Raw genomic sequence first — 15772 nt, forward strand, 5'->3', positions numbered from 1 at the left:
ATACTATGGCTCATGATGCTATGAATTTGGACCAAGTGTTGCAAAAATGCCTCTAGAAGTCAGGCGGGGGAATTCATTGAGGGTGAAGAGCTTGGAGAATGGAGAATGGAGAATGAATGCCCATCTGAATGGGGAAGCCCCCAATTGTTGCCATGCGTGAATGTAGTGCCAGGTTGCCAGATAATCTGATTTTTTTCCAAAGGGAGGGCAATAGAAATAGCGCCTCTTTTCTGTTGGCAAATTAAGAGAAAACTACGTTTAAGTAGGACAAATAAAACACCTTTAGGTCAGTGTGAACTGCAGACTACCAGTTTGTGACCTCTGATTTTTTACTATTACTCAAAACCATAATCTCTTAATAAACTGAAAAAAAAACTATGCCAATACAGTAAATCCTTGTACCCACACAGTTAACCAATAACATATGCAATCCTGCCTCCCCAGAATGAACATTTTAAAGGATATAAAATTCAGCTCAAATAGAAGCTGAGTCTTCACGGGAAGAGTCAAATAACCATTGGTCTGTACAGTAGCTTGTTGTCAACTGCTAATCAGCAGTGGGTTGGGGTGTGGTTTTTCTGTCTTTTGCACAGGGACATAAAAGGATCATATTCTCCACCTCACAACCTGGATCATTCATGCCACCAGGAATAGCAGATGGTGTTCCTTACAGAGTAACTCTCTCTCACACAGGGCCCTGCATAGGAAGGGACAGGGACAGGGACCAAGCCCTGAGCTCAAGAGTGTATCCAATTTTTTTCTTTGTTGGATAACATGTACACACATGATATTGTCAAAAATGTTTTCCCTCATTTTATTGCGAAACTTTCCTTGTACTCTAATGAAAGTGGGGAGATGTTTTTCACAGTTTGTGCTAATGAATGACTCTTGGGAAGTATCCAATAAACTGTTGACTGAAAAATATTGCACAGCCTAAAAGTTGAGAATTATGTTTTATTCAGAGGACATTCTGAGCACTTCAAGCCTGGGAGACAGCCTCTCAAATAACCCTGAGAGATTGCTCCCAAGAAGCAAGGTGGGGAGCCAGGATATATAGGAGTTTTTACAACAAAGACCAGGTAGTGGGAACATCAAAAGATTACTCTTAATTAAAGAAAACCATATATCTCAAGTTAATGAAATTTAGTGCTTTTCTATGTATGGGAAGATGAAAGAGTCTGGGCTCACTGAAATCATTCCTTTGCTATGCACCTCAGCTACCTGGGGCCAGTATCCTGCTTCTCTCCATCATGAGCCCCCTCAGGTTGCCCCGTGGGGGTGGCTGCAGTGGCTGAGGACTTGGCAGCTGGCAGCCCATTTGTCTCCATCCTGAGTTCTCTCAGGGCTCACCATCAGGGTGGCTATAATGTGATGGCTTGGTGGCTGCAGCATCCTTTGTTTACTGATATCGCAAGCAATATTTTTCATTCACAAAATGATGTTTGAAAGCTGACTGTTCTTGTAGGCTCCAATTGACCTATAAAATATGAGTGACGGATATCTCCCATTGAGAGATACTATAGTGTCTTGGGTTATCTGTAACTTGATCCTCTAAGGCTTCACAGAATATAAATGGTGTTGAGTATTCTTACTTGGGACAGACGTGGAAGAGAAGAACTTTAGTGGTGGGGGTACGAGCAGAAAGCAGATGGCATACCCAGAGTTTCACTCAAAGGGCTAAACTCTTCACACAGGGACACTTTGCATGTGCCTGGGCAGGTATAAGGGAGCTGACAAAGGATGACATGGCAGCAGCAGAAAGCCATTACCACCCCTCTGTCTGAGGGTCAGGACTGTGTCACCAAATCCTGATGGCAGCTCCCTCTTGGATGGGAGTCCCTAGCAGACTTGTGTGTGTAGAGGGGCGGAGACACTGCCCATGTCCTTCTGATCTCCTGCCAAGTCTCCCCTCTGGCTGCCTCCACCCAGAACCCAGAGGTCAAGGGAGCCCAGGAAAGTCAGTCCATAAAAGTCAGCCTCCAGGGGCACAGAGTGTGGCAGAAAGTGAGAGAGAAATGGAGAGTTATTACCACAGAAGGCCTGGGAAATCTTCACTCCTGGAACATTAGAGCACAAAGGGACTTTTCATCCTCTAATCCTCTAACCCTCACTGGTTGATGAGGAAACTGAGGCCCGGGGGACTGAAATGACCGAGTCAACATGTGTAAACCCAACAAAAGGCACACTTGAGACCACAGGCAGTTATCTTCATATCCCTTCTCATGCCTTTCCCCTTCAATATTCTGGGATTCATGAACTGTGACACTCATACTAGAGTAGAGTTGGCTAAAATGGGGCTTCTACATGGTCATTTGCCCTGACTGTGCCCCTCAGACTTCAGGAATTGAATACAGATTTCTTTTCTCCTGAACCCAAATGTGCCCTCATACTCTTTCTCATCCTGAGGCTCCAGGCAGCCCCTAATAATCAACCCATCTTGTTGCCCTGTTACTTAACAATAAAAGGTGCTCTAAACCCTTAAATACAAAGCTAAGATTATTCTATGATTTTCCTCCTTGAAACATGGCTTATTCTCTGAAGATGCATCCTTGAAGACATCCAAACTGCTCACCCTGTTCACTTGGTGGAGGGCATTGACAGTTTGGAAGGAGACAGAGCACTGTAAGATGAATCCTTGTGAAGGATAATGATACAAAGCCCTGATCCCTGATGGGTTTTCTCTTTCTCTCTTCTGCAGGTTGACAGAACAGAGGTGATTCGCACCTGCATCAACCCAGTGTATTCAAAACTGTTTACCGTGGACTTTTATTTTGAGGAGGTGCAGCGCCTGCGGTTTGAGGTCCACGACATCAGCAGCAACCACGATGAGCTGAAGGAGGCAGACTTCTTGGGCGGCATGGAGTGCACACTTGGCCAGGTGAGTCCACGGTGCCCTTCCTCCCTTTTTGTCTTCTGAGGGCCTTTTTCCCTCCTTTTGTCCTCTCTCCGCTCATTCAACCCTTGCTTGCTTTCTTCTGTTGATTTTATTTTCTTTAACATGCAGCATTTCGTGATGTTCCATGCACTGCCATGTCCATTATATTCAACATTATAGTTACATCTGGATGATGCTGCAAATATATCAAGTGTTACTTATCTTGCAAAGTTAATCATTTTTGCTTTCTGAATTCCTTCATTCTGTCAGTCATTTATATAACAACTATTTATGTAGCGCCTGCTCTGCTCTGGTTGAGTGTCTGCTATAGCCTTATCCTGATACATCATAATCTTCCATCTCCCAACTCAACTATGGTAACCGCCACACAGGGGAGTATTCCTGAGTCAGGTGTATTCCAAGCCTCTGGTACCAAAAATAGCCCAAGAGAGGGCTAAATAGATATTTGGTGAATGAATAAATGCTTTACTTAATCCTCACAACAATGATGGGAAATAAACATCCTTATTATATCCATTTGTCATTGAGAAACAAAGACTTAGAGAGGTAAGTGACTTGCCTGAGGTCCTACACTAACGAGGGTGGAGTTACAACCAGGTGAACCTCACTCCACACCCCATCATCTTGCCTTTATTATACCTTTCCTTTTTCCCTTCCCTTACTGCTGTACCCGAAACTTGAGTAGGTGCTGAGGAGAAATCTAAATGAAGAAATAGTTCCTGTGCCCAAGACTAATTGGAGAAGGCACAGTGTATGCCCCTCAGATAGAGCCATTCATGATGCCCTCTAAACCATCATGAGACAACATATCCTGGGCTCTGTACATAGGGTTGTGGGCCTGCAGAGAAGGGAGAGCTTTCTGCTGGGGAGAATCAGAGAAAGCATTGCAGAGCCAAACTTTGAAAAAATATGGTCCGGGGATTGAAGAAGAAGGAGGAGGGAAGTCTTTCAGGCAAAAAAACAACATAAAGCATAGAGGTCAGAGTAACCATGCAGGGCTAAGGGGTGGGAGGACCAGCCAGTCTTAATCAGGGTCAGATGCTGATTTACTAGGAAACCAGTGCAGCTTAAAATTCAGAGCCCCTCACTTGTGTGGACCCTTCCAAAGCTCTGTGTCATGTTTTTATTTATAGTTTTGTACTTTTTTCACAAAGAAGGATTCCAAATTATATAAACCTCACAAAACCGGAATTAATCCCATGCAGAGGTAAGGGTCTTGTTTAGGGATTAGTAAGAAAGAGCTGCCTGGCAGAGAGATGGCAAGCATGCATGTTTGTTTGCTGTTTTAATCCTGCCTCATGCCACTTGTCACTAAAGGAAATTTCTCTCATGTGAGCACTGACAAAATAGACAAGCCCTCAGTTAGCCTTTTCTAGCAAATATAGTGATTGATTTTATAAGATTGTTCCTTGCTCCTTCAGTAAAAGCCAAAAGCCTACTGCAGAAGTAGAGCTGAGGGTAGTCAGACAGAGAACCTGGGATGTTCTCCCTCATATATTATATGATGGTCATTATATGTCTCTCTCGTGGCTTTTGGAGAGAATCGAGAGCAGATAGTTCTAGAGTCTTGCCAGGTACTGTGTCCGATAAGTAGGCATTGAATGAATGAATGAACAAAAGAATTGTGGATTTGAGATGGAATTCTGCAATGTATAAATAAAATTAAAAGGTGACTAAAATGGCAGTTTTATAGATATAAAGGAACCATTCTAAGATTCTCCCTTAGACAATGGGCATCTCTTCTATGTATAAAAGTTATATTCTGTCCCAAGAAATAAATGTAGATCCATTAAGAGTCATATAAATAAAATATCTTTTATCTAAAGCTTTCATAATTTTTTCTGTGCGAATGACCCTCAAACTTACATCATTCATAAGATTCATCTTCCCATATCCAGCCAGTCCTTGACCTTCTACTTTGTGCCAGGCAGTGTGCCAGAAGCCAATGATAGAGTGGGAGGCCAGAAGCATTGTCCTTGCCCTCAAGCAGCTCACAATCTAGTTGGGGATGAAGATGTAAAAAAAAAAATAATTACACAAACAACTAATTAAATCACAACCATTCTTAAGGAGAAGTACAGAAGAGGAGAGCAAACAATGAGAGGATGGCCTCAGGTGGACAAGGGCTCAAACAAGGCTTCCAGAGGGGAGTGACATTTCCACTGAAACTGGAAGGGAGCGTGTGCATGAGCAGGGAGAGGAAACACATTCTGAGCAGATGGGAGTGCTCGGTACAGAGTCTCTGGATTCAGGAACAGTTTAGCATATGGTATCTTCATTTGGACTTCCTAAGAAGCCGACTCTGAGATAGGAAGTCAAAGGAGGTGTAGGAAGCACCACGGTGGAGTGGAGAAGTTAGGCAGGAAGAGGAGGGCAGCCCGGGAGGTTGTGTTGTCCAGCCACCTACTGGACATGGGTAGCTGGAATGTAACTGGGCTACGACATTCTGGAGGCCAGTGCAGAGCAAACACCACAGAGTGATCCCACTCTTGGGATGAGGGAACTGGAGCTTTTACACATGTGGGAGTGTATATGCTCTCAACAGTCATTGAGGGCTGTTCCCAGTCAGGAAATAGCAATCCCCTAGCATTTTTGGCTTATTGCATGGGTGGGAAAGACCAGAAGAAGTTTTCAAGCAAAGAAACACAAATGCTAGTGGTCAGAAGTCAGTGCTGTGCACGTAGGTCATAGGGCCTGGGGATAAGAGCAGGTCACTGACAGCATCTGCTATATAGACTCTGGTTGTCCCCCACCCAGGAGCCAATCTCCTCCCTCTTTCAGCTGTCAGACCCTGATCATTTTCAGACCATTTTCCACCATGCGGCCATGTAGAAAATAACTCTATCCCTAGCTTAAAAAGTGAATCCTGAGGAATCTCCACCAGTCATATGAATCCCATCCCCCTTTGCCAGACATTGGTTTAGGGGTGGGCTTGTGAGCAGTTCTAACCAATAAGACATACGAATTTTTCTTGGAAATGTTTCTTAGCCTTAGAAAAAGAGACACACATGAAGATTCCTGGAACCACCGCAGTCGTCTTGCAGGAGACTGTGGATGAGAGCAGCCCTTGGGGAGGTCAGAGCCAAGAGATATGGCGGGACAGGCCTGACACCCTGTACCTGGAGCCCACCTACTTGTGGACTCCTCATTAGGAGGGAGTAAGGTGTCCTGCCATCAAAGCCCTTTGGGGTGAGGTTTCCCATTACTCGAGTGTAAAGCATCAGGGTTGATATGGAGTAATGAGGAACTGAGAGATGGTCAGACGGCCTGGAGTGGAAGGAACAGAGAAACTGAGGGGTGCATTGGCATAGTCGTCTTAATCTCTCAAGGTGAGGAATATGTAGACGTGAGAACTGAGGGTGAATTACCAGTAGTCCTTCCTAAGTATATTTTGATGCTTTTGAAAGGGCTTTCAAACTGATCATTTCACCTGGCTTTTTTTGTGTGTGTGTGTGTGATATGCGGGCCTCTCACTGTTGTGGCCTCTCCCGTTGCGAAGCACAGGCTCCGGACGCGCAGGCTCAGCAGCCATGGCTCACGGGCCCAGCCGCTCCGCGGCATGTGGGATCTTCCCGGACCGGGGCACGAACCCGTGTTCCCTGCATCGGCAGGCGGACTCTCAACCACTGCGCCACCAGGGAAGCCCTCACCTGGCTTTTTTTTAAATTTATTTTTTGAAGTATAGCTGATTTATAATGTTGTGTTAATTTCTGCTGTACAGTAAAGTGACTCAATTATACATATTACATTTTTTCATATTCTTTTCCATTATAGTTTATCACAGGATATTGAATATAGTTCCCTGTGATATACAGTAGGACCTTGTTGTTTATCCATCTCACATATGCTAGTTTGCATCTGTTAATTTCAAACTCCCATTTCACTTGACTTTCCTGATGACACTGGGAGGACAGGTGTCATTATCCACATTTCATAGTAAAATACCTGAGAAACTGAAAGATTCAATGCCTTGACAGAGCCAAGACAGAAGTCAAGAGCTCTTGATCTTTAATTCAGAGCTCTTTCTTCTGCCATTATTTAGGAAAAGATAATGTGGGGAGGCCCCCTGTTGTGAGAAATTTTTCTGACATTGTGGCTTAGCAGGGTGAAAAGACATGAGCAGCAAGTCAGCAATGCTTCCTGAGCCACACTACTTCACCCCCGGGTGACTTGCTGGCCTTATTGGGTATCTGCATATACTTAAACAACCACCCTCTCATAGTATAGGCCATGTGACTGGTGCCATTGACCTTTCCCACACTTTGGGGCACCACTCATTGGCTTAAATCAATCAGGATGTCTTAATTTTATGGCAACAGTGATTGATTCAAGGAAGGTATGTAACTAATTGGGTATAATGATATATATATTTATATATATAAATATATATATAATATAATTTGCTGGAGCCTTCTGGGAAAGAAAGAGTAGGGCTGTGAGGTTGAAATGGACCCTGCAAGAGAAGAATGTGGAGCTACTCCGGAAAAAGAGAGAAATTGAGTGATGTTCTTTACACTCTAGATAGAGTCTTGTCTGAAGCCAGCCTGTCCTGGGAATTTCAGCCAATAGCTTCCCTTTGGACTTCCCTAGTGGTCCAGTGGTTAAGAATATGTCTTGCAATGCAGGGGATTCCAGTTTGATCCCTGGTCAGGGAACTAAGATCCCACATGCCTTGGGGCAATTAAGCCTGTGTGCCACAACTACTGAGCTCACATGCCGCAATTAAGACATGACACAGCCAAAAAAAAATTAATTAATTTTTAAAAATAGCTTCCCTTTGCTGTTTAAACCACTATAGGCTAATTCTTTTTGCTACTTGTAACATGAAGTCTAACTGATTGAATCATACTCCATAGAAGCCCTTTCCCAGACCATAGAGACCTCTTTAAATTCCAAGCTCCTGTAACTCATCTCCATTTCATTCATGGAGCTCATTCTACATTGACTTGAGAAGTTCCTTTTTATCAGTTCATTAAAATAATTTCTCTCTATAATTAGCACTTATTTTTATATTTATCTGGTCCCCAGATTACAAGTTTCTGAAACCAGAGGCCACATTCAGCACACCTTTGTGTCTAAGGCAACGTCATGCTTTATATATCACACGTGCTCAAGTCAAATTTATTGATTAGTTAATTTTGAAAATTTCAGATCAGTATGAACTTTTATTTTGACATGATAAGTTTCATTCTTTCATTTATTCATTTTTTCAACAAGCATTTAATGAGTGCCCTGGGTACAGCAAATACTGTGCTAGGGGCTAGAGGCACAAAGATGAAAAAGAAAGGGGACCTGCACCGGAAGAGCTTATAATTAGCTGAGAGACACAGACCAGTAAATAAATCATCAAAATGCATATTACTAAGTGCTATAATGAGTTGTGTTCCAAGGGCTATGGTGGAAAGACTTGCCTCTGCCTAGAGTTAAGCACTGAGGGGGTCTCATAAGAAAAGTGTCTCACTTTGGACCTGAATCTCAAACAATGGGTAGAGTTTCACCAGCACAGAGAAGAAATGACTCTTCAGGCAAAATGACTGGTACACACAAAGGCACAGCAGCATGAGAATGTTAGAGAACTCTAAGTAACCCACAATGGAGGGATGGGCAAGTGAGTTGGGAAAGGGATAAACGAGGCTAAGCAGGAGAGGGGGAGCTGACCATGTGCTTTTATGAGCCTTTCACTAAAGTTTGGAGAGCTCAGACTTGATGCACTGAAGGCCCTGAGGGCTTTTAACAAGGTCAGGTCCAAGACTGAATGTGTGTATTAGAAAGATCACTTGGGCATTCCTATAAATGGTGGATGGGTGAGGACGGATGTGGAGGTAGGGAAACCAGTTAGGAGGTTGTTAAAATAACAGAAAAGAGCTGAGGAGGGCAGTGGTGATGAAAGTTGAGAAGAGGAGATGCAGAGGGGAGTTTGTTCAAGAGCACAACCAGCAAGTCTTAGAGACTGGGTGCGGGATGAGAGGTGCACTGGCATCTGGCTTAGGTTACTGGAGGAGTGACTTGGCTGTCTTGGAGGGGAATTGGCCTGAGGAGTGGGATGGGGAGTAGGATGTAATGCTGATGCCTTACACTCAGGATGTCTGTGAAGAGCCCAGAGGATTTTGCCACTTGGTGGCTTGACCACGTGGATCTGAAGATGACACAGATTCGGGAGCTGACTCCCTATAGATAGTAGTTGGTAGCAGGAAAGTGATGAGATTTCTCAAAGAAGCTGTTTTATTTTTACTTTTGGAAGAAAATTCACTGAACTGTCCACATATGAAAAACTCATAAAGGTTTTTTTTAAAAAAAATCCTTGAGTATGTAAGAACATTTCATTTTCTTAGGTGAAAGTGTGAACTTGATGTCTTGAAATCAAAATCCTTTTCTATGTGTAGAGTAACACACAGACAAATGAGGTTGTCATGAGAGCTCTGTGAAGTGGGGCAGACTTCTTCACTCCATAGTTTGACAAGTTGTGACCCTTTGATAAGAATGGAAGTTTTTCTTGTTTTTTTCAAATTTTTCTCTCTACTATGATCAAGCAAAAAAAAAAATCATTTTTCTTCTTCATAACTTCAGCAATGAGAGAAGATTCCTTTTCCTTGCACTGTTCAGTTGGGCAGGGGAAGGTGGACGTGGGAGCTGTAGGAATGGCATGGTTGGGTCCGAGGTGCTGTTTCATGATGCTACACCATGAAGCTGGGTGGACTAGGGTCATATCCCAGCTCAGCCGTGCTCAGGTATATATCCAGAGGCAAATTCCTGCAGCTACTTAAACCTCAGTCTCTTCATTTGCAAAATGGATATAGTAATGCTGGTCTCAAGAAATAATGTGACAGGGGAGGAGCTTCAAGATGGCAGAAGAGTAAGACCCGGAAATCACCTTCCTCACCACAAATACATCAGAAATACATCTACATGTAGAACAACTCCTACAGAACACCTACTGAACACTGGCCGAAGACCTCAGACCTCCCAAAAGGCAAGAAACTCCCCTATGTACCTGGGTAGGGAAAAAAAAAAAAAAAAAAAAAAAAGAAAGAAAGAAAAAACAGAGACAAAAGAATAGGGACGGGACCTGCACCAGTGCACCAGTGGGAGGGAGCTGTGAAGGAGGAAAGGTTTCCACACACTAGAAGCTCCTTTGCAGACAGAGACTGCAGGTGGCAGAAGTGGGGAGCTCCAGAGCCATGGAGGAGGGCACAGCAACAGGGGTGTGGAGGGCAAAGTGGAGAGATTGTCACACAGAAGATCGGTGCCGACCAGCACTCACCAGCCCGAGAGGCTTGTCTGCTCACCTGCCGGGACGGGCGGGGGCTGGAAGCTGAGGCTCGGGCTTCCATCGGATCCCAGGGAGAGGACTGGGGTTGGTGGCGTGAACACAGCCTGAAGGGGGCTAGTGCGTGACAGCTAGCAGGGAGGGAGTCTGGGAAAAAGTCTGGAGCTGCCGAAAAGACAAGAGACATTTTCTTGCCTCTTAGTTTCCTGGTGCGCGAGGAGAGGAGATTAAGAGCGCAACTTAAACGAGCTCCAGAGATGGGCGTGAGTCATGGTTATCAGCGGGGACCCCAGAGATGGGCGTGAGAATCTAAGGCTGCAGCTGCAGGCTCCAAGAAGCCTGTGAGCAAGCACAGGTCACTGGCCACACCTCCTCTCCCTGGAGGCTGTGCAGTCCGCCACTGCCAGGGTCCTGTGATCCAGGGACAACTTCCCTGGGAGAACGAACGGCGCGTCTCAGGCTGTTGCAATGTCATGCCAGCCTCTGCCACTGAGCCTCACCTCATATCCGTACCCATCCCTCCCCCGAGCCTGAGTGAGCCAGAGCCCCCAAATCAACTGATCCTTTAACCCCATCCTGTCTGAGGGAAAAACAGACACCCTCAGGCGACCTATACACAGAGTGAGTCCAAATTTAAAGCTGAACCCTGGGAGCTCTGCGAAGAAAAAAGAGAAAGGGAAATTTCTCCCAGCAGCCTCCTGAGCGGTGGATTAAATCTCCACAATCAACTTCATGTACACTGCATCTGTGGAATACCTGAAGAGACAAAGAATCATCCCAAAGTGAGGAGGTAGACTTGAAAGCAACAATAAATATATATTTCCCCTTTTTCTCTTTTTCTGAGTATGTATGCGTATGCGTCTGTGTGTGATTTTGTCTGTATAGCTTTACTTTCACCGTTTGTTCTAGGGTTCTTTTTTTTAAAAAAAAATATTTTTTCTTTCTTTCTTTCTTTCTTTCTTTCTTTCTTTCTTTCTTTCTTTCTTTCTTTCTTTCTTTCTTTCTTTCCTTTCTTTCTTTCTTTCTTTCTTTCTTTTCTCCCTTTTATTATGAGCCGTGTGGAGAACAGGCTCTTGATGCTCCAGCCAGGCATCAGGGTGGTGCCACTGAGGTGGGAGAGCCAAGTTCAGGACACTGGTCCACAAGAGACCTCCCAGCTCCACATAATATCAAACGGTGAGAATCTCCCAGAGATCTCCATCTCAACGCCAAGACCCAGCTCCACTCAACGACCAGACAGCTAGTGTGCAGGACACCCTGTGCCAAACAACTAGCAAGGCAGGAACACAACCGCATCCATTAGCACAGAGGCTGCCTAAAATCATAATAATGCCACAGACACCCCCAACACACATGACCAGATGTGGACCTGTACACCAGAAAGACAAGATCCAGTCTCATCCACTAGAACACAGCCGCTAGTCCCCTCAACCAGGAAGCCTACACAACCCACTGAACCAACCTTAGCCACTGGGGACAGACACCAAAAACAAAGGAAACTATGAACCTGCAGTCTGCGAAACGGAGACCCCATACAAAGTAAGTTAAGCAAAATGAGAAGACAGAGAAACACACAGCAGATGAAGGAGCAAGGTAAAAACCCACCAGACCTAACAAATGAAGAGGAAATAGGCAGTCTACCTGAAACAGAATTCAGAATAATGATAGTAAAGTTGACCCAAAATCTTGGAAATAGAGTGGAGAAAATACAAGAAATGTTTAACAAGGACCTAGAAGAACTAAAGAGCAAACAAAAAGTGATGAACAACAAAATAAATGAAATTTAAAATTTTCTAGAAGAGATCAATAGCAGAAAAACTGAGGCAGAAGAACGGATAAGTGGCCTGGAAGATAAAATAGTGGAAATAGCTACTGCAGAGCAGATTAAGAAAAAAGAATGAAAATAATTGAGAATAGTCTCAGAAACCTCTGGGACAACATTAAATGCAACAACATTCGAATTATAGGGGTCCCAGAAGAAGAAGAGAGAAAGAAAGGGACTGAGGAAATATTTGAAGAGATTAAAGTTGAAAACTTCCCTAATATGGGAATGGAAATAGCTAATCAAGTCCAGGAAGAACAGAGAGTCCCATACAGGATAAATCCAAGGAGAAACACATGAAGACACATATTAATCAAAATATAAAAAATTAAGTACAAAGAACAAATATTAAAAGCAGCAAGGGAAAAGCAAAAGTAACACATAAGGGAATCCCCATAAGATTAACAGCTGATCTTTCAGCAGAAACTCTGCAAGCCAGAAGGGAGAGGCAGGACATATTTAAAGTGATGAAGGAGAAAAACCTACAACCAAGATTACTCTACCCAGAAAGGATCTCATTCAGATTTCATGGAGAAATTGAAAGCTTTACAGACAAGCAAAAGCTAAGAGAATTCAGCACCACCAAACCAGCTTTACATCAAATTCTAAAGGAAATTCTCTCAGCAGGAAACACAAGAGAAGGAAAAGACCTACAATAATAAACCCCAAACAATTAATAAAATGGTAATAGGAACATACATATTGATAATTTCCTTAAATGTAAATGGATTAAATACTCCAACCAAAAAACGCAGACTGGCTGAATGGATACAAAAACAAGACCCATATATATGCTGTCTACAAAAGACCCACTTCAGACCTAGGGACACATACAGACTGAAAGTGAGGGGATGGAAAAAGATATTCCATGCAACTGGAAATCAAAAGAAAGTTGGAGTAGCAATTCTCATATCAGACAAAATAGACGTTAAAACAAAGACTATTACAAGAGACAAAGAAGGACACTACATAATGATCAAGGGATCAATCCAAGAAGATATAACAATTGTAAATATTTATGCACCAAACATAGGAGCACCTCAATACATAAGGCAAATACTAACAGCCATAAAAGGGGAAATTGACAGTAACACAATCATAGTAGGGGACTTTAACACCCCACTTTCACCAATGGACAGATCATCCAAAATGAAAATAAGGAAACACAAGCTTTAAATGATACATTACACAAGATGGACTTAATTGATATTTATAGGACATTCCATCCAAAAAACAACAGAATACACATTCTTCTCAAGCGCTAATGGAACATTATCCAGGATAGATCATATCTTGGTTTACAAATGAAACCTTGGTAAATTTAAGAAAATTGAAATCATATCAAGTGTCTTTTCCGACCACAACACTATGAGACTAGATATCAATTACAGGAAAATATCTGTAAGAAATACAAACACATGGAGGCTAAACAACACACTACTTAATATCCAAGAGACGACTGAATAAATCAAAGAGGAAATCAAATATACCTAGAAACAAATGACAATGAAAATACAAGGACCCAAAACCTATAGAATGCAGCAAAAGCAGTTCTATGAAGGTAGTTTACAGCAATACAATCCTACCTCAAGAAACAAGAGGGGCTTCCCTGATTGCTCAGTTGTTAAGAATCTGCCTGCCAATGCAGGCACATGGGTTCTAGAGCTGGTCCTGGAAGATCCCACATGCAGTGGAGCAGCTAGGCCCGTGAGCCACAACTACTGACCCTGTGCATCTGGAGCCTGTGCTCCACAATAGGAGAGGCCATGACAGTGACAGGACCTCTTAGGTTGATGAAGAGTGGCCCCCTCACTCGCCACAACTGGAGAAAGCCCTCGCACAGAAAAAACGACCCAACACAGCCAAAAATAAATAAATAAATAAATTTATATATATATAAAAACAGGAAACAAGAAACATCTCAAATAAACAACCTAACCTTACACGTAGAGCAACTAGAGAAAGAAGAACAAAGAAAAACCCAAAGTTAGCAGAAGGAAAGAAATCATAAAAATCAGATCAGAAATAAATGAAAAAGAAATGAAGGAAATGACAGCAAAGATCAATGAAACGAAAAGCTGGTTCTTGAGGAGATACATAAAATTGATAGACCATTAGACAGACTTATCAAGAAAAAAAGGGAGAAGACACAAGTCAATAGAATTAGAAACGTAAAAGGAAAAGTAACAACTGACACTGCAGAAATACAAAGGATCATGAGAGATTACTACAAGCAACTCTATGCCAATAACATGGACAACCTGGAAGAAATGGACAAAATCTTAGAAATGCACAACTTCCGAGACAGAGCCAGGAAGAAATAGAAAAAATGAACAGACCAATCATCAGCACTGAAATTGAAACTGTGATTAAAAATCTTCCAAGAAACAAAAGCCCAGGATCAGATGGTGGCTTCACAGGTGAATTCTATCAAACATTTAGAGAAGAGCTAACATCTATCTTTCTCAAATTCTTCCAAAATATAGCAGAGGGAGGAACACTCCCAAACTCATTCTACGAGGCAATCATCACTCTGTTACCAAAACCAAACAAAGATGTCACAAAGGAAGGAAATTACAGGCCAATATCACTGATGAACATAGATGCAAAAATGCTCAACAAAATACTAGCAGACAGAATCCAACAGCACATTAAGAAGATCATACACTATGATGAATTGGGGTTTATCCCAGGAATGCAAGGATTCTTCAGCAAATGCAAATCAATCAACATGATACACCATATTAACAAACTGAGGGAGAAAACCATATGATCATCTCAGTAGATGCAGATAAAGCTTTCGACAAAATTCAACACCCATTTATGAAAAAAACCTTCCCAAAAGTAGTCATAGAGGGAAATTTCCTCACCATAATAAAGGCCATATATGACAAACCCACAGCCAACATTGTCCTCAATGGTGAAAAACCGAAACCATTTCCACTCAGAACAGGAAGAAGACAAGGTTGCCCACTCCAACCACTATTATTCCACTATTATTATTTTGGAAGTTTTAGCCATAGCAATGAGAGAGGATAAAGAAATAAAAGGAATCCAAATCGGAAAAGAAGAAGTAAAGCTGTCACTGTTTGCAGATGACATGATGCTATACATAGAGAATACTGAAGATGCTACCAGAAAACTATTAGAGCTAATCAATGACTTTAGTAGAGTAGCTGGATACAAAATTAATGCACAGAAATCTCTTGCATTCCCATACACTAATGATGAAAAATCTGAAAGTGAAATTAATAAAACACTCCCATTTACCATTGCAACTAAAAGAATAAAATATCTAGGAATAAACCTACCTAAGGAGACAAAAGACCTGTATGCAGAAAATTATAAGACACTGATGAAAGAAATTAAAGGTGATTCAACTAGATGGAGAAATATACCATGTTCTTGGATTGGAAGAATAAACATTGTGAAAATGACTCTACTACCCAAAGCAATCTACAGAGTCAATGCAATCCCTATCAAACTACCACTGGTATTTTTCACAGAACTAGAACAAAATAATTCATAATTTGTTGGAAACACAAAAGACCCCGAATAGCCAAAGCAATCTTGAGAAAGAAAAACGGAACTGGAGGAATCAGGCTCCGTGACTTCAGACTATACTAGAAAGCTACAGTAATCAAGACAGTATGGTACTGGCACAAAAACAGAAATATAGATCAATGGAACAGGATAGAAAGCCCAGATATAAACCCACGCACATATGGTTACCTTATTTTTGATAAAGGAGGCAAGAATATACAGTGGAGAAAAGACAGCCTCTTCA

At 42.4% G+C, this 15772-nt stretch overlaps 1 protein-coding gene across 4 annotated transcripts in view; it reads left to right on the forward strand.

Moving 5' to 3' along the window:
• Positions 1-15772, forward strand: part of CPNE4 (copine 4) — a 625415-nt gene that overhangs the window by 424280 nt on the left and 185363 nt on the right. For all 4 annotated transcript variants that reach the window (XM_067033790.1, XM_067033792.1, XM_059064294.2 and 1 more), the window contains one exon: positions 2699-2878. In XM_067033790.1, coding sequence (XP_066889891.1) covers positions 2699-2878 — 180 coding nt within the window. The remainder of the gene's footprint in view (positions 1-2698; positions 2879-15772) is intronic.

The sequence above is a fragment of the Kogia breviceps genome, chromosome 5 (assembly GCF_026419965.1).
Source record: "Kogia breviceps isolate mKogBre1 chromosome 5, mKogBre1 haplotype 1, whole genome shotgun sequence".
Lineage (NCBI taxonomy): Eukaryota > Metazoa > Chordata > Mammalia > Artiodactyla > Physeteridae > Kogia > Kogia breviceps.